We start from the raw sequence: 16,197 nt of genomic DNA on the forward strand, positions 1-16,197 counted from the left end.
GGAATCTTTTCAGGAATAGCCATTCCCAGCGGAAGCTCTATCGAAGTGCCACCTCATCCCAAGCCTAGAAATAGCCTTTCCTAGCCAAACCTCTGTCCGAGTGTCCTTGGAATCTTTCTAAGAATAGCCATTCCCAGCGAAAGCTCTACCGAAGTGCCACCTCAGCCTAGCCCTCCCTTAGCCTATCTCTAGTGGAAGCTCTGCCGAAGTGCCACCTCATCCCAAGCCCAGAAATAGCCTTCCCTAGCCGATGCTCTGTCGGAATCCAAAGTAAAAAATAACCTTCCCTAGCTGAAGCTTTGTCCGAATCCAAATCTAAAAGCGACCGTTCCTAGCCAGAACTCTGTCCGAATACTATCACATTCAGAATCTCTCAAGAAAGGAAGTTGGAGGTCAAGACCATCTTCCCCTGAGCCAAGAGAATCCAAAAAATAGTTCGAGGCAGTACTAATCAGGGGCCCACCCCTCTTGACCTGAAACAGAGGTCAAATTTAGATATAATCTCTCTCCTCATTTAAGCATAATGTAGATATCTAATAAGCCTTGTTTTAGTGATAACTTAGCCATACATGTGGAATAGTAATAATTATGGAAAATGTTCGTCCTCAAGCATCTACCAAGAAGACCGGTTGAATCGGGCAGATTGGGTGCTTAATACCTTCCCAACTTTGTAACCTAACACTTACCCTAAATCTCTGGACCAGACTAAATTTCGGGCCCTTTTCTTAGGAATTGGTCCCACCCCCGGGTCCGAGGCCCATAATCCTAGGTGGTAACTCTAAACCCCATTTACATGATACCAATCCCCGAATTGGACCATCATCAAAACCCCCGTCTCAAATGATGAATTTTACACTCTTGCGAAATAGGCCTCCACGTATTTCCAAGCTGTGATACGGAGATGCAGGGCCCGCAAGCAAAGCACACATGACTCGAACCCCTCCCCCTCCACATGAAGGTGAAAACAGAGAGGAGAGAGGATGAAGATCCATCTCTGGCCACTACCCTCACATATATATTGATGAATTGATCCTAAGTATTCTCCGATGGTGTGGGAACAACATGAATAAGGATTGTCGGAATAACCCCTAGCTAGAAAAAGGGTAAAAGTCCCCTCTTTGCTATTCTTTTTTTTTTTTCAAGCGAATAAAGAGCTCTAAACCCACACCATTGGATAGTGCTCGGAAAGATGATTTTGACAATATGTTGCACGTAAAAATAGGATCACCAGATCTCCTAGAATTAGTCATGGAATTCAAAACAGGGATCGGGGGACCCGATTTGACCTAGTTTTTTTTTATAGGACCCATTTTTTGGCCAGGCCCATACAGGTTCCCCATGGACCCACAGAGACCGTGCCCAAGAAAGAAAGAAAAGTGAAAAAATAATAAAAAAATGGTTTTAAAACTACTTTTTAGGAAGGTTTATGGGACCTGACCCGTTAATTTCAAATAAAAAAGGTAGTTGTTGTGCATTTTAAACGTGGAAAAAATCTATTTTTAGAAGGAAAAATTAGTGGATCCCGTGTGGCCATCCATGCAAGCCTGTAGAATATTTTTGGAGACCTGTAAGAGGAGGGTTAACACCTATAAATAGTGTTTTCCTCTCCCCCATTCAAAGGAGGAGAAGAAAAATTTCAAGGCATGGCAAAAAAGGATAGAAAAGAGAGAAAAAAGAGATAAGAGAGAAAAGAGAGAAGGAAGCAAGGAAGAGTGGGGTGAAGGAATTCCTTTGCCTCCCATCCTCGAGGAGCATGCCAAATCTTGGAGAGCTACTGAAGGCCTAGATTCCCCAAAGGAGAGGAGCAAGCAGCCAAAGTCAGTACCGTCTAAGCCATGGGTCTTCACCAAAGCCCCCAAAGCATTAGCCGGGTCTGTCCCCTCTTGACCTGAAACAGGGGTCAAGATCAGGTATATTCTCTAATAGAGTAGTCATAATGTAGATTCTTCATCAAAGTAGTTTGTATAATATTGTAAATTAATACCTAATCATGCATGTGGGCTAGGACATAAGAAAAGGGGAATATTCGAAAACCAGCATCAAATAGGAAGACTGGTTCAACTGGGTGAAGTGGGAGCCTAACACCTTCCCAACTTCATAACCCTAATCTCTGGACTAGACCGAGTCAATCTCGGGTCCATCCCGATGGATCAGGCCCACATCTCGGGTCCTAAGTCCTAACCCTAGGTGGCGACTCCAAATGTTTATTTTAGTTGTTAGAATATATCCGAGGTGGATAGCCTTGCGAAATAGGCCCCCCACATGTCTTCGAGCAAGGACACGGTGGCATGGTGGCCCGCGAGAGTAGGCCCGATGACCATCCCCTCAACACCATCATTGTCGCCATTGCCATCATGCCCTCTCATTTGTTAGGCTTCATTCCTTCACCAATAAGCTCCTTCTTTGAATTTCTTTTCTTCGTTCTCTTCTATTTTTGGTCCTTTTCTGCTATAAATGGCTTCTACCCAAGACCTAGAGGTGGAGATTGTCCACCATCGATAGGGCCACATTTGCACCTTTTGTCCCCACTTCATCGGGCACTGCTCAAGAGTGTTCCTCTGGCTCCTCCGTTGCGTTGGTTCGGTTATTGTACTCCCCTTAAAGACAGTCTGACCGTCCCTGGCGTCCAGAGGGGCATTGGGCTTGATGCTTGAACTTCCATAGTCATCTGAAAGAGGAGGACCTAGTTATTATCAGGTCTCGATTCCATATCCCCGACTCAATCACCCTCCAACCGCCTGCCCTTAACAATTTTCATTTACACTTATTAGTGATGAATTTTGGTTGTTTGAGGATGCCTTTAGAGGTGGCCTTTGCTTTCTCTTACATCCCCTGGTGATCGAGGTATTCCAGTACTTATGCATTTGTCTCTCCTAGCTTCTGTTAAACAGTTGGTGGAGCTTGATAAGGTTTTATGCTCTCATTAATGGGATAGACCAAGCGACGTCCTTCAATCTCTTCTTGGCATGGTTTCACTTGAACTCGTGGATCAGTAATCGTGGTTGGCACTCACTGAGCTAGAAGGTAAAACCAAGGTTGTGGAGGGGAACCCTTCTTCCATTATGGGATGGAACAACAGGTTCTTCTTTGCATCAAGTGTTGAAGGTCTGCCAACTGGTAATGTTTGGATAGCATCGAATATCACTACAATGAATATCCATCTGACCTTGATGGACACTGATGAGCAGACTTACCAGGAGCTAATGGATTTAGGCGGCATCATCAATACCACCCAGCTAGGAGATGAGGGCTTTCTCGCTTGTTATGGGTTGTCCGCAGGTGATTACCTTTGAGATTAGTGTCTTCTTTTGGCCTGTATATTATTTTTTTTATTTTTGGTACTAACTCACATCTTATGCTACAGTGTTGCTTAGCTATCACACGATCCAAGCGGCCTACGCTTCATGCGAGGGCTGCAACCGAAGCTGGGAAAAATTCAAAGGGAAAGAGAGACCGAAGCTACCAATCTCCATTAGGAGAGAAGGCAAAAAAGGAAATGGTTGGCACAAGCTACCAACTCGTCTACACCACGGGACACAAGGGTGGCATGGAAGGATGACACAACCATCCCTGAGGATGTGGAGGTGGCAGTAGTGTCTAATGCATTTATCCCCCAAGAAACGGTGGTCGCCAGCGAGGGAGCCATAATCCACTGCACAGCTGACGTAGTACCATTGAGGCACTGATTAGCAAGTTGATTTGTCAGGATGGGCCACCTGGCCCACGGCCAGTCTAGTGACAAGAGAAACTGCCCATGCTGTGGGGGACCCCTATAATAGCTGAGCTCAGTGTCAAGACCTAGCTGGCACAAGAGATAGGTTGCCTTGTTGTGGTGGATTCACTTGTACAATAGAAGAGAGGATAGTTTGACAATCCTCTAGTTAGGAAGAGGTGTAAAATGGCCAAAATAGGAGTGGGACCAGTCCTACAATGGATAGAATCAAGGACCCAAAAGTTAGGACAACAGATGAGAAAGAAATGGGCAGATCGACAGGTTACCCAGCTGCCAAATGGCTGGCAGAATGCAAGAAAATTTGTTGGGCTCACATCCTTGTACCCATAAGCCTCGTTCTTACCCACCATGTAGAGGTCATAATGCTGACTAAATACAACCTAATAGGCCAGTATTTGGTGGGGTCCATCAATGGGAATTTAGTTTGATTATTTTATGTTTTTAGAATTAATTTTAAGAATTAATGTTAGGAAATAGGGTGTTCAGACAGATGGGCCCTAAGAGCCCTTTGGCAGAATTTTAAAACAAGATTCAACTACTGTTCACCCTATTTCTTGCTGCATAATTCGGTGGACAGCAAGGGGGCAAAGAAGAAGAAGAAAAGAGAGCGGTTGGGGCTGCCTACACCTAAGGTGAGTGTTGCTGCTCTTTGAAATTTTTGTAGTTAATTGGTGTTGTCATAGTAGCATGCTAGGGTTAGGGATTTTAGTTAATTTGGGACTGTAATCAAGTCCCTGTGGACTGATTTGCTCCCCTGTAGAAGAACTCCCAAATTCTAGAAGGATTAGGGACTGAAATTTGTCAGAAGATTGTCCCTGTGAACCCTAGAGCTTAGGATTTTTATTCTCCGAGTAAGGAATTATGTAATTGAAGTTAGAATATGGCCGAATAGGAAAAATTCTGCCAAAACCATAGAACAAGAATTCAGTCCATATTTATCCCTATGAGAATTTAGCTAATTCCCTCCCTGAAATTTTGATATAAGTACGATTAGGGTTGGGACACAAATTTTGCAATTATACACACTTGTATCCAATCCTAATTAAGTGACTAAATAGGGGAATTGATCCAATTCTGCAAAATATCCCAATTACTATTTAATGTCTGAAATTTCTGCAGAAAGGGATGTATAGATTTAGGTTTAGCTAATTTAATCTTAAGAATGGGTTAATTTGAAGCCTAAACCCCATCTTCAGACCTAGTATGCATGAACAAACTTATAAACTGAGGAATTAAACCCAAATCTGGGTTTTGATATAAAATACAGCCCTTAGCAGAATCGGATTCTGTAGAAAGAGGGAACCAATAGGTTCGACCAGCCAACCCACCGGTTGGGTGATTTTAGGTCTGATCAGCCTCAATTTTTTTGCTGATACCCTAGTCCCCTAGTGGGTCATGCTACACTTTAAGTACTTTTATTTGGCCCTACAAGGTGAATCAATTTGGGGCATCATTGAGGCTTGGAAAGTAGGGATTGTATAGGGATTAGTGAGAGCTTATACAAGTTCAGTATGGAACCTGAGCAGAGGTATGCTAGGTGTTACTGATCAGTCCCTATTATGATTAAGTTATACCCTGCCCCTTGTGGGTTATGTCCCTTACCTTTTTACCTAAAATTATGCCTATGGGTAGGGGAAGTTTTGGGACTTTTTAGAGACCTTAAATTAGGTCGGTACATGGGACTTTAGGAGTTGTTTTTGTCACACCCCGTTCTCACAAACAAGACTGGTGACCGAGTTAACCCAAAATCTGTTAGGATCATCTGATGCAGTAACCACAACATAGCATTCACACAACTAAAGAAAGTAAAATCTATATTCTAGTGGAAGTCTTGTATGTATATACCGGTAAATACCCCAATACTCTTGATACCCAAATTATGTTACATAGTACATTTACATGTGCGTCCGTAGGCGTGATATATACACAAGAAATACAATTTAAGTATCCAGAGCACAAAAGGGGTAACGTAACAAAGAATCAAAAGAATCTCGGGTCGGGTATCACTGTTGCTGTCCTGCAACACAGCTCTGGCATAGGCACTCATCACCGTGCCCAAGATCTTCAGGGACCCCCCAATCCTTAGCTAGAAATTCTATAGTGGGTTCTGGCTCTAGCTCCTCAGTCGGAAACCCTACAAGATCATCTCAAATGGTGTGCATGTGGGATGAGATCACTAACCCAGTAACTGAAAAAAAGACCAAGCAAGCATTCGCAATACAAATGAACCTATATGCATGTAAAGTCCATTTTTATTATCCTAAATCACCCAAGCAACATTGCTAAGTCATAGGTTATGTGCTACTCACAACCACAATACCCTATAGGAGGGCTAGGCTGAGGTGGCACTCCGGTAGAGCTTCTGCTAGGGATAGGCTATGGGAGGTCTAGGCTGAGGTGCACTCGGGTAAAGCTTCTGCTAGGAATGGGCTGAAACCCAAATGGTTGAAGAACTTTGAAGGCCCAAAGAACACTTCAAAGATTCGAAGGAATCTTACGAAGATCTCCCTGAAGACTTGAGGAACCTTAAAAGGGGGTGGGAGACTAAGGGGAAACTTTTCCTACACAAAATCTCACTCAAAGACGGCAAGGGATTGAAGAATTTTGAAGGTCCAAAGAACACTTCGAAGATTCGAAGAACACTTCGGATCTTATGAAGATCTCTCTGAAGACTTGAAAAACCTTAAGGGGAGAAGGGGAGGAAAGAGGGCAGATTTTCTTTACAATGGATGCTCCTAAGAGACTTGGGTGTTTGTTGTGTTGGTGTGTAAAATCAAAGGGAGGGGGGTATTTATAGAATTTTTGTGGACCAATAGGAAGGAGAGAGAAAATTCCTTAACCAATGGTGGTAAAAAGAAATTTTCCTAAACCAATGGGGTGAAAGTAAGAAATTTTGGAACAATGGGGTGGAGGGTAATTTTCTTTAGCCAATGGGGGGAAAGGTAAATTTTTTGGGCCAATAAGGTAAAAAAGATTCTTTTTTGGACCAATGAGAGGTCACCGTGTAGGATACGCTAGCGGGGCAGTGTAGGATACATAAACGGGTGAAGAGGGAATTCCTTCTCCAAATCGGTCGCCAAAAGGGGATTTCGATCACCGACTGGGGTGTCGGAGGTTTTAACAGGGGTGTGGGAGGTTCAACAAGGGTGCTAGAGCTCCACTAGGGTGCTGGAACTCCAGCAGCACTGCTGGGGCTCCGGCATGGGTGCTGGGGCTCGGGTATGGGTGCCGGAACTCTGTCATGGGTGTTGAAACTCCTACATGGGTGCTGGAACTCAGTCGGGTAGACACAGGGCTTGGTCAGATATGCGTAATGCTTGGTCAGGTATGCGCGGGGCTTGGTTGGGTATGCTCGGGGCTTGGTCGGGTATGCTCGAGGCTTGGTAGATTACACACAGGTCTTGGTCGGGTATTGTAGACACCCAATTTTGTCACCCCCTCTAGCTATGATGAAATGTGCATCTTGGATGTGACTTCTTGCTTTCGATCAACAGAGATGATGATTGACTAAGGAAACCCAGAAACATCCCCTACCTAAAAATCCCGAAAACCCCTCATAGAAGAAATCAGGGTCCAATTTTGACTTTTTATATATGAAGGAATCCAGTAAAAATGACCGTACAGATGGATAGTACTCGAAAATACGAATTTGATGATATATGGTACATCAAAATTGGACAATCGGATCTCCTACAATCTTCCCTAGAAAATTATATTTTTCCACGCCCATGTCACGCACACCAACCTAGCCCTCGCACTCACGCAAGCCAGCTCACTCGTAGCCACAAGCCATCCCACGTGCGCACGTAGCCCAACCCACTAGTAGCCGTAAGCCAACCCGCTCATAGCTGCAGGCTAACCCGCGCATAGCTACAAGCCAACCTGTATACGAACGTAGGCCAGCCCGGGTGTAGTAGTAGGCCAGCCCCGTGCAACCTACCAGCCAGTGTGCCCTCACTTCTCGTCTCCCATATGCATCCATACATGCCCCATGCACCCCCACCCAGCCTTGTGTGCCGTCATCATTGGTCGGGATTTGTGTTCCACTGACCCAATGGGTTATGAGAAAATCTTTTCTCTTCACCCGCTTGTGTATTTTACACTACTCCACTAGCATACCCTACTCCGTAATCTCCCATTGGTCCAAAAAGGAATCTTTTTATCTTATTGGTAAAAAAAATTACCTTTCCCCCCATTGGCCAAAGAAATTTACCCTCCACCCCATTGGTCCAAAATTTATTACTTTCATCCTATTGTGTAAAAAAAATCACTTTATTCCCCCATTGGCTAAGGGAATTCCCTTTCCCTCCCCATTGGTTCAAGAATCCTATAAATACCCCCTCCCTTTGTTTTTTCACAACAACACACCAACACACCACAAGATTCCAAGCCTCTTAGTGAGAGAAGCTCTGCCTTCTCTCCTCCCCCTCCCCCATGAGGTTTTTCAAGTCTTTGGAGAGATCTTCATAAGATCCGAAGTGTTCTTTGGGCCTTCAAAATTCTTCAACCCTTTGCTTTCTTTGAGTAAGCTTTTATCTGAAAAATCACCTCTTAGTCTCCCTCCCCCTCTTGAGGTTCGTCAAGTCTTTGAAGATATCTTCAGAAGATCCAAAATGTTCTTCGGATCTTCAAAGTGTTCTTCGGGCCTTCAAAGTTCCTCAATCCTTAGAGAATAGCCTATTCCCAGCAAAATCTCTGTTAGAGTGTCACCTCAGCTTAAGTTTGGAAATAGCTTACCCTAGCAGAAGCTTTGCCAGAATACCTATAGCCTAACCCTCCCGTAGCTTATCCCCAGCGGAAGCTCTGTCGGAGTGCCACCTTAGCCAAAACCCAGAAGTAGCCCATCCCTAGCCGAAGCTTTATCGAATCAATACCTTAGTCAAAGTCTGAAGGTAACCATCCTAGACGAAACTCTGTCCGATCAACATCTCTCGAGAAAAGGAAGTTAGAGGTTAAGACCATCTTCCCTTGAGCCAAGAGAATCCAAAAGATAGTTTGAGCCAGTGCTGATCAGGGGTCCACCCCTCTTGACCCGAAATAGGGGTTAAGTTCAAGTATAATTTCTCAACCAACTTATCATCATGTAGACTTTATATTGACTTTTTGTTAGTGTATATAGTTATTTAAATTCAATCGTACATGTGAATGATAACTTAGCCCTGCATGCGGAATAGAAATAATCATGGAAAATGTTCATTCTTAAGCATCTAGTAGGAAGACCGGTTGAACCGGGTCGATTGGGTGCCTAATACCTTTCCAACTCTACAACTTGACACTTACCCTAAATCTCTGGGCCAAGTTGGGCCAATATATCCCTAAACCTGAGAGTGGACTCAAACAGTTTATGCAACTTGACTTTCACTCATTTAATCAACGTGAATAATTGAGTAAGCCCATAATTCCAGTATTATCTCTCCCTCTGACAACAATTTCCCTCTCTGGCAATGATCTCTCTCTACAATAATCTCCTTTTCCTGCAACTACTCTATTTCTCTTATAAAATTTGCTCGAGTTTTAATACAAACTCATCACTCAAAACGATTTGTACTAGAATTTAATATATTTGAATTTGTAGAAGAAAAAGAAATCATATCTGCATTAGTTTTGTTAGAAAACAAGAAAGAGAGAGAGAGAGAGAGTACAAAGATCTCACACATGGGATTTTATTTCAATATCATAACTCTAATGATTCTGATCCAAGAAGACGGGAAACAAGTTTCTGATGAGATTCTACTACCTCCCTCGAGGAAGGAAAACATTCACCTTTTATTCGGTTCTAAAACATTTCAGTCATCTTTAACAATAAACTTTTTATTATTTCAGGAAAGATTGATCTAATGAAGTAGGAGAGTTCAACTCTAGGCACACCTGCTTCTACCTACTGGCCCTTAAGTGACCACCAACGGAATAGGTTCGAAAAACAAGGATGTTATTTGGTTCTTGCTCTCGTTGTCTATTGTAGCATGGCCATCTCCATATTGATATATAAACAGAGATATTCGAACAAGGTTTATGGTGGTTCTAATAAAATGTTGGGGCAATAAAGATTCATCACTGATGATTACTTCCTTATTTAACTTCTTCCACATTTCATCAATCATGTGCCTTATATGTTCACGAGCCACATCTTCTGAAGCACCAGTTTGATGCATGTAATACTGGATTGATTTTAAGACGTCACCCCTCTCCAATTCATCCTGTATGGAGAAAAATATCAGTATTTTCTATCACTTTAAAATATTTATATATAAGGAAGGAATTTTCTTACTAACACGCACTTGTTAAATAGTTTGTATTTGTAACCTTTTGTTTTTTATACATTTTTTGTTTGTAATATTTGTCATTTCATATATGTATTCGGAGACGAAAATGCATGTAAGGCAATGACAACTATTAAAAATAACAAAATTGCATGTCACTTACAAATAATTTTGAAAACATTCTTTTAACCCTAGTTTAAAGACCTTTTGAAAACAAAAAAGAAGCAATCAAAAGAAGGTTACATGTTCTAAATATACCAATAGAGAATCCCTACAAAGAATCTAGGGAAATTTACATTCACCTCCCCTCATGTTTGCCCTTATTACATTCACGCCCCCTCGCGTTTCATTTCTTACAAATAAACCTAGTCCAGCTAACATCGTAAGTGAAGTATTTAGTTTTGAAATTGAAAAGACTACTTTACCCTTATGATATCTTTACCTAAAACATCCTAATTCAATGACCATTTTACCCTTATTACATCTTCAATTCTAAAATCCCAAACTTGGTCTTCAACCCTAACTGCTGCCCTCTTCAACTTTGTTGTTTCCGTTCATGGCGACAAACGCGAGGGGAGGTGAATCTAATATAAATCCTACAACTAAGTACTTATTTCACATCAAGTTCAGGATAGTCCCTACCTATAAATCTAGGTCTAACTAAGATCTAGTGAATTTACCAACCCAACCAACCCTATTTCAAAATAAAAATTAACTAATAATAAATACAGTGGAAGGAAGCAAATTACTAATTAATTTATGGAGATTCACATACCTTTGAAGTACCAAGATCATTAGCAAGTCGAACAATCATCGACGGCCAAGTTAAGAGACTTGGATATTGTGAAAAGCAATATAAAGCCTCCTTTCGAAAAGTTTGTCGCAAAGAGAAAAATGCATGAATAAGTATGACTTTTACTGATATTGTAGTAATTGCATTGTTTAGGCACTCCTCAAGAGTTGTTCTGTGATTGTTGTAATACCACTTTGCCTCTATCAAGTATGCTTTGCATAAATCAACCCACTGGAATAAAATTGAAAGAAGCATATAAGTTATATTGTAGAGGAAAATATTTTTAAACTGATTTTTCACATGGTAAGAGTGGAGGGTGTCTCAAGATCAAGTTTGGCCAGTGGAAGGTGATTTTGTAATTTGACTACATACTTATCTAAAAAATGATCTAGATATGTCATATGCCAGAGTTAGATTCAATTATATCCCCTCTCATGTATTGACATAATTTCTGGTATTTTCAAGGGGCCATTTTCATTTAGAACGTTACATTTTTTTACTAGATTTCATAGCTTTATTTTAGCATTCAGCCAATTCCATTTTTCAGACTGAACATTGACATAAGAGTAATGGACCTTGGGATTCACCAATCCACATAATTCCAGATCCATCTAACCATAATGGATTAGAATAAAATTCTAACAAAATATTTTTAGGCGAAAGTGATTTATGTGGGGGAGTGATGTGGCCCCTGCACCTAGACATAGGGAACAAAATGAATTGTCACCCCCTTGTGAAATAGAAAATGATTCATTTTGGATGTTTCCTTATGCACTCTCATTGGTCATTGCGCTTGTGCAAGAACTATACTCCTCCACAAGGAACACTTCCCCATATTTGTACAACCAAGACAAAGATGGGCAATTTAAAATAAATGGATAATTTTGTTTAAATTTCCCCGTTGAGGTAAGCTTACCGCAACTATAAACTATTTCAAACACATGGTAGGATGATGTAGTGATTTTGACCATTGGATTGACAAGTCTAACCTTAGGCAAGCCACATATCAAATTTCAAGCCTTATTCAATGAAACACTCTTCCATGTATTGGCATTCATCCTTGTATATGTTATCATCTGCTCATACCCATACACCCTCTTGTAGTCCCTAAATTGTCAGATTTTTATTTTCACATTGAGAAATATCTGTTTAAGTTGAAACTTGATATGTAAGTTGGGGCATTGTGGCTTACCGTTCCACAAAATTTTGGACTCATATGATCTGTATATTAATTTTGAGGAAACCTTTGACTAAGGGTGCACCACATGGGCCATTCTAGACTACATTTTTGAAAAGCCATGCCCTGCTTGGGCCCTCAGGTAGCCTAGCAAAAAGTTGGGCTGGGATATCTCAGCTCAAGCACAGCCTTTTCAGCCTAGCAAAAATAATTTTAACTTAAACATTTAAATGTTTAATGGGAGAAAGAATGCATGAGGCTATGTAGCGTACACTAACTTATGTCCATGTGCATAAGGGGAAAGTATGTTAGGTTTGTCTGGCCAAACTTGCACCCCCTACGTTTGCCCAATAATAAAAACAATGAATAGGTCTAATACCTCTTTCTTTAGGAAATGTAAGCTGTTAAATCCGGTTTTCTTGAGTTGAACATAGGCCATTTCATTAATAGTGTTGAAAAGAGCCAAGAAGCATATCTTCATATAGTCTAGAAGTTGTTCCACGGCCTCAATATCCCATCTGAAAGCAACATCAGCTAAGTTGAGATATATTTCTTAAAAAAATAGCTTTATATATTAACACAGAATAGCCAAACAAACCTCTCCACCGCATCAGTAAAAAGCTCGAGTTCTTCCAAAGATCCATAAACATCATAAACATCATCGATCGTTGTTATTAGAGCAAGAACCTTTGTAAGTTCAATCCTAAAATTACTTAAATGAGGTTCAGGTTTCATTCCCAATGCCCACAAAAAGCGTTGGACCATATCATCTCTAACGAAACCCAAGTTTTCTCCAAGGCCCAAATGTTCCCACCACCTATAAACAAAAAAAAAAGAGCAATTTAGACTGCATGCAACACAAATGGGCATAATTATTTTTTTTTTTTTTATTTTTTTTTTTTTAACGAGGAACCCTTGAATCTGTCCGATTTTACGATTCAAGTCAACCACGACTAATCGATGTAATAGATCAGTCGTGAGGAGACTCGAACTGAAAACGTCTATTAACATATGATGCCTTTGGACAAGTGGAATTAAACCTTGTGGTGTTAGGGTAACACATATGGACATGCATACCTTGACAATTCAGCTAGATCTTTCTGGTGTACAGCTTGGACAATGTTGTAATTTAACTTTGCTAGTTCAATTAAAGCAGGAATTGAGTTCTCCTTTTCCCCATAGATGTCAATGTACCACCTAGCTTCTAACCAATGCATCCTCCAGTGGAGAGGACGCTCCAAAGCATGAATCACTAATTTTGCAAGCCTTGGTTCCATATCACACTTGATCCCCTCCAAAACTGTCCTCGTGAATTCTCTGGCCTCGTCCAATATATTTTCACCTTCTACAGCCAAGTGAGAAGCTTCATACAAACTTAGAACTCCCTTTACATCATCTAAAGATCTTCCTATGAAATTTCCTGCCTCATCTTTCAAGTGATTAAGCACACCTATTCACAATTTAAGTTACTTTTATGTTAGAGAGAGAGAGAGAGAGAGAGAGAGAGAGAGAGAGAGAGAACCCAAGGGGGTAGCGCAATTGGTGAGCAACAAACTTGGTACATGCCGTAAACTCGGACGTCCTAAGTTCGACTCCCACTAGGCATACCTTGGGCCACTCACACGGGGTGCTTAGTGCTCTTCACTGCTTTCAGTGAATTGGTATGACCAGGTCCATGCGGTTGTGGGGTCAGTATGAGCCCACGGGATTAGTCAGGCCGTAGGCCTGAATACTCGTCGTTAGCACAAAAAAAAAAAAAAAAAGAGAGAGAGAGAGAGAAGGAATAGTACCTTGGCTGATTTCATATCCATGCTGTCTAAGGAGCCTAAATCGAAGAGCAGTAGCATGAAGACTCTCCTCAGTTCTAGTATCCATATCTTTCATGCATCCTATAGTGTCCAGGGCTTTCTTGATCTCCTCCTCAAAGAGGTAGCTTAACCCAAGCCTTCCGATGTCATCAATCAGCTCAAGCTGATAAAGATGCCCCATGGCTCTATCATCAAGTCTATGCTTTACTTTATCTTCCAATTTCTTGGTCTTGTCCTTGTAGGCCTCTTGCTGTGAAATAAATTTGTCACCAAATAAATTATGAGGATATATAAGTATGGTTACAAAAGAAATAAGGATTTACTCACAATGTAATCACTCTTTAAAGATTGCAGAAAATCGAAGCCCCAGATGCTGGGCTGGTAGTTTGCAGATCTCCTTTCAGTTATTGGATCAAATGAAGGAGAGTTTACATGGGATCGGATGCTTAAACTCATGTAATGATGGTGAGAGGTTTTATTGGGGCACTTCTGTAAGGAGTCAAGCCTTTGGAAAAGCAAGCTGTAGGCAGGATATGGAGATGAAGAGCCATGACTTAGTTGCAAAATCACCACTACTCTATGGCCTATATATAGTTATACATTCATCCTTGTCCTTCCAATGAATTTAGCTTTTTTGATTTTCTTTTTAAAACATTAAAACCAAACTAAAAGCACCAAAAGCATGTGTTAATTTAAATATGGTGACTTACATGACTTACAGTGACACTTTAACTACAATTATTGACTTACATTACGGAGATTAGTTTTTTGGAGGCACACGCGTCTAAATCTAGATTGGATTAACTCCTCATTTCTACACTTGCCTTCAACATTTGGTTTGTGGCCGTTGTCCTCCAACATTGATGCAATGTATTTGTCTTCTTTTGATCTGTACCAAGAAAAAGTTTGTCTTCTTTTGATATTGATATATATCATACTCTCATACTATTATATAAAGTATGTACTTATACCTTGTGGCTAATCTTTTTTTGAACTATTCTATCATTCTTATTTAATTAATTCTCTCTTTTCTTTCCTATTTCTTTTTAAAACATTAAAACCAAACTAAAAGCACCAAAAGCATGTGTTATTTTAAATATGGTGACTCACATGACTTACAGTGACACTTTACCAACAATTATTGACTTACATTATGGAGATTAGTTTTTGGAGGCACATGCCTCTTAATCTAGATTGGATTAACTCCTTATTTCTTCACTTGCCTTCAACATTTGTTTTGTGGCCGTTGTCCTCCAACATTGATGCATTGTATTTGTCTTCTTTTGATCTGTACCAAGAAAAAGTTTGTCTTCTTTTGATATTGATATATATCATACTCTCATACTATTATATAAAGTATGTACTTATACCTTGTGGCTAATTTTTTTTTTTACTATTCTATCTTTCTTATTTAATTAATTCTCTCTTTTCTTTCCTATCATGTTTTCATTCTTTTTATTTCTCCTAATTTGTTGGCACACTTTTTTATGTTTGGATAATAATCTCTCTCTCTCTCATTTTCTCACGTCCCATATATAGATCATATATAGATTATAGATAGTATATCTTTCTATATTCTTGCTCTCCAATTACTTTCCTCATTTCATTTTAAATCTGAAAATTACATGTAAATAGATATTAGTTCCCTTATCCTCTGATACTGAAACCCTAAACAAGCAAGGAACCATCGAAGCAGTCGGATGCCGAAGGAGCTTTCCTCTACAGTTCAAGCACGAGAGCTATGATGTCCATCGGAAAAATTGCTTGTACTTATGCTGCTTTGCTTCTCCATGACGACGGGATTGCCATCACTGCGAATGTGGCGGTTGAATCCTACTGGCTGAGTATTAAGATCTCATTATGAATGTGGGTTCCGGCGGTGGCGTTGCTCCCGTTGTTGTTGCTGCCCCATCTGGAGGCGCAGGCAGTGGTGCTGCCGCCACTGCCGCTCCTGCAGTTGAGGAGAAGAGGGAAGAACCCAATGAAGAAAGCGATGATGACATGGGCTTCAGCTTTTTCGATTAGAAGCTCCTTTCAGTATGACATACCCTTTTGCAAATTTAGTTCTGCGTGTCACTTAGGAATTTGTTATGCATGTTTACTATTACAAAATTTCCCTAACTCTGAAAAGAAGAATGTCACATTAATTGGATATTCTAAAACCTTTTTTGTGTTGGATTTGTTTGATTCTGAATAGTATAGTTGTAGCTTTAAAAGAAATCCAATGGTTTTGGTAGTTTTATGGTTGGGTGCTGGATTTGATTGATTTTGAATCCAATGTGGGATCAATAATAGTCGGAACACCTACCCTTATTCTGCACTACTAGATAGATTTAGGACTTTTGATTATGCTGGAAATCTGTGATGTCTAAGCTCATTAGTTTAGTTACCCTAACTCATCATCACACCTAAGGCAGGAGTAAGAA

General features: G+C 40.6%; 1 protein-coding gene and 1 pseudogene across 1 annotated transcript; one reads left to right on the plus strand and one right to left on the minus strand.

Moving 5' to 3' along the window:
* Window positions 1-9,372: 9,372 nt before the first annotated feature.
* LOC122070746 (alpha-terpineol synthase, chloroplastic-like) lies at window positions 9,373-14,227 on the minus strand. The gene is made up of 7 exons (XM_042634948.1): window positions 14,099-14,227; window positions 13,754-14,021; window positions 13,041-13,308; window positions 12,562-12,780; window positions 12,343-12,481; window positions 10,769-11,017; window positions 9,373-9,930 (listed from the first exon to the last, which is right to left on the minus strand). The coding sequence occupies exons 1-7, from the start codon at window positions 14,225-14,227 to the stop codon at window positions 9,622-9,624; spliced, it is 1,581 nt and encodes a 526-aa protein (XP_042490882.1). The 3' UTR covers window positions 9,373-9,621.
* A 1,285-nt stretch (window positions 14,228-15,512) lies between these two features.
* Window positions 15,513-15,796, plus strand: LOC122070747 (annotated as a pseudogene).
* The last annotated feature ends 401 nt before the right edge of the window (window positions 15,797-16,197 follow it).

The sequence above is a fragment of the Macadamia integrifolia genome, unplaced genomic scaffold (assembly GCF_013358625.1).
Source record: "Macadamia integrifolia cultivar HAES 741 unplaced genomic scaffold, SCU_Mint_v3 scaffold991, whole genome shotgun sequence".
Classification (NCBI taxonomy): domain Eukaryota; kingdom Viridiplantae; phylum Streptophyta; class Magnoliopsida; order Proteales; family Proteaceae; genus Macadamia; species Macadamia integrifolia.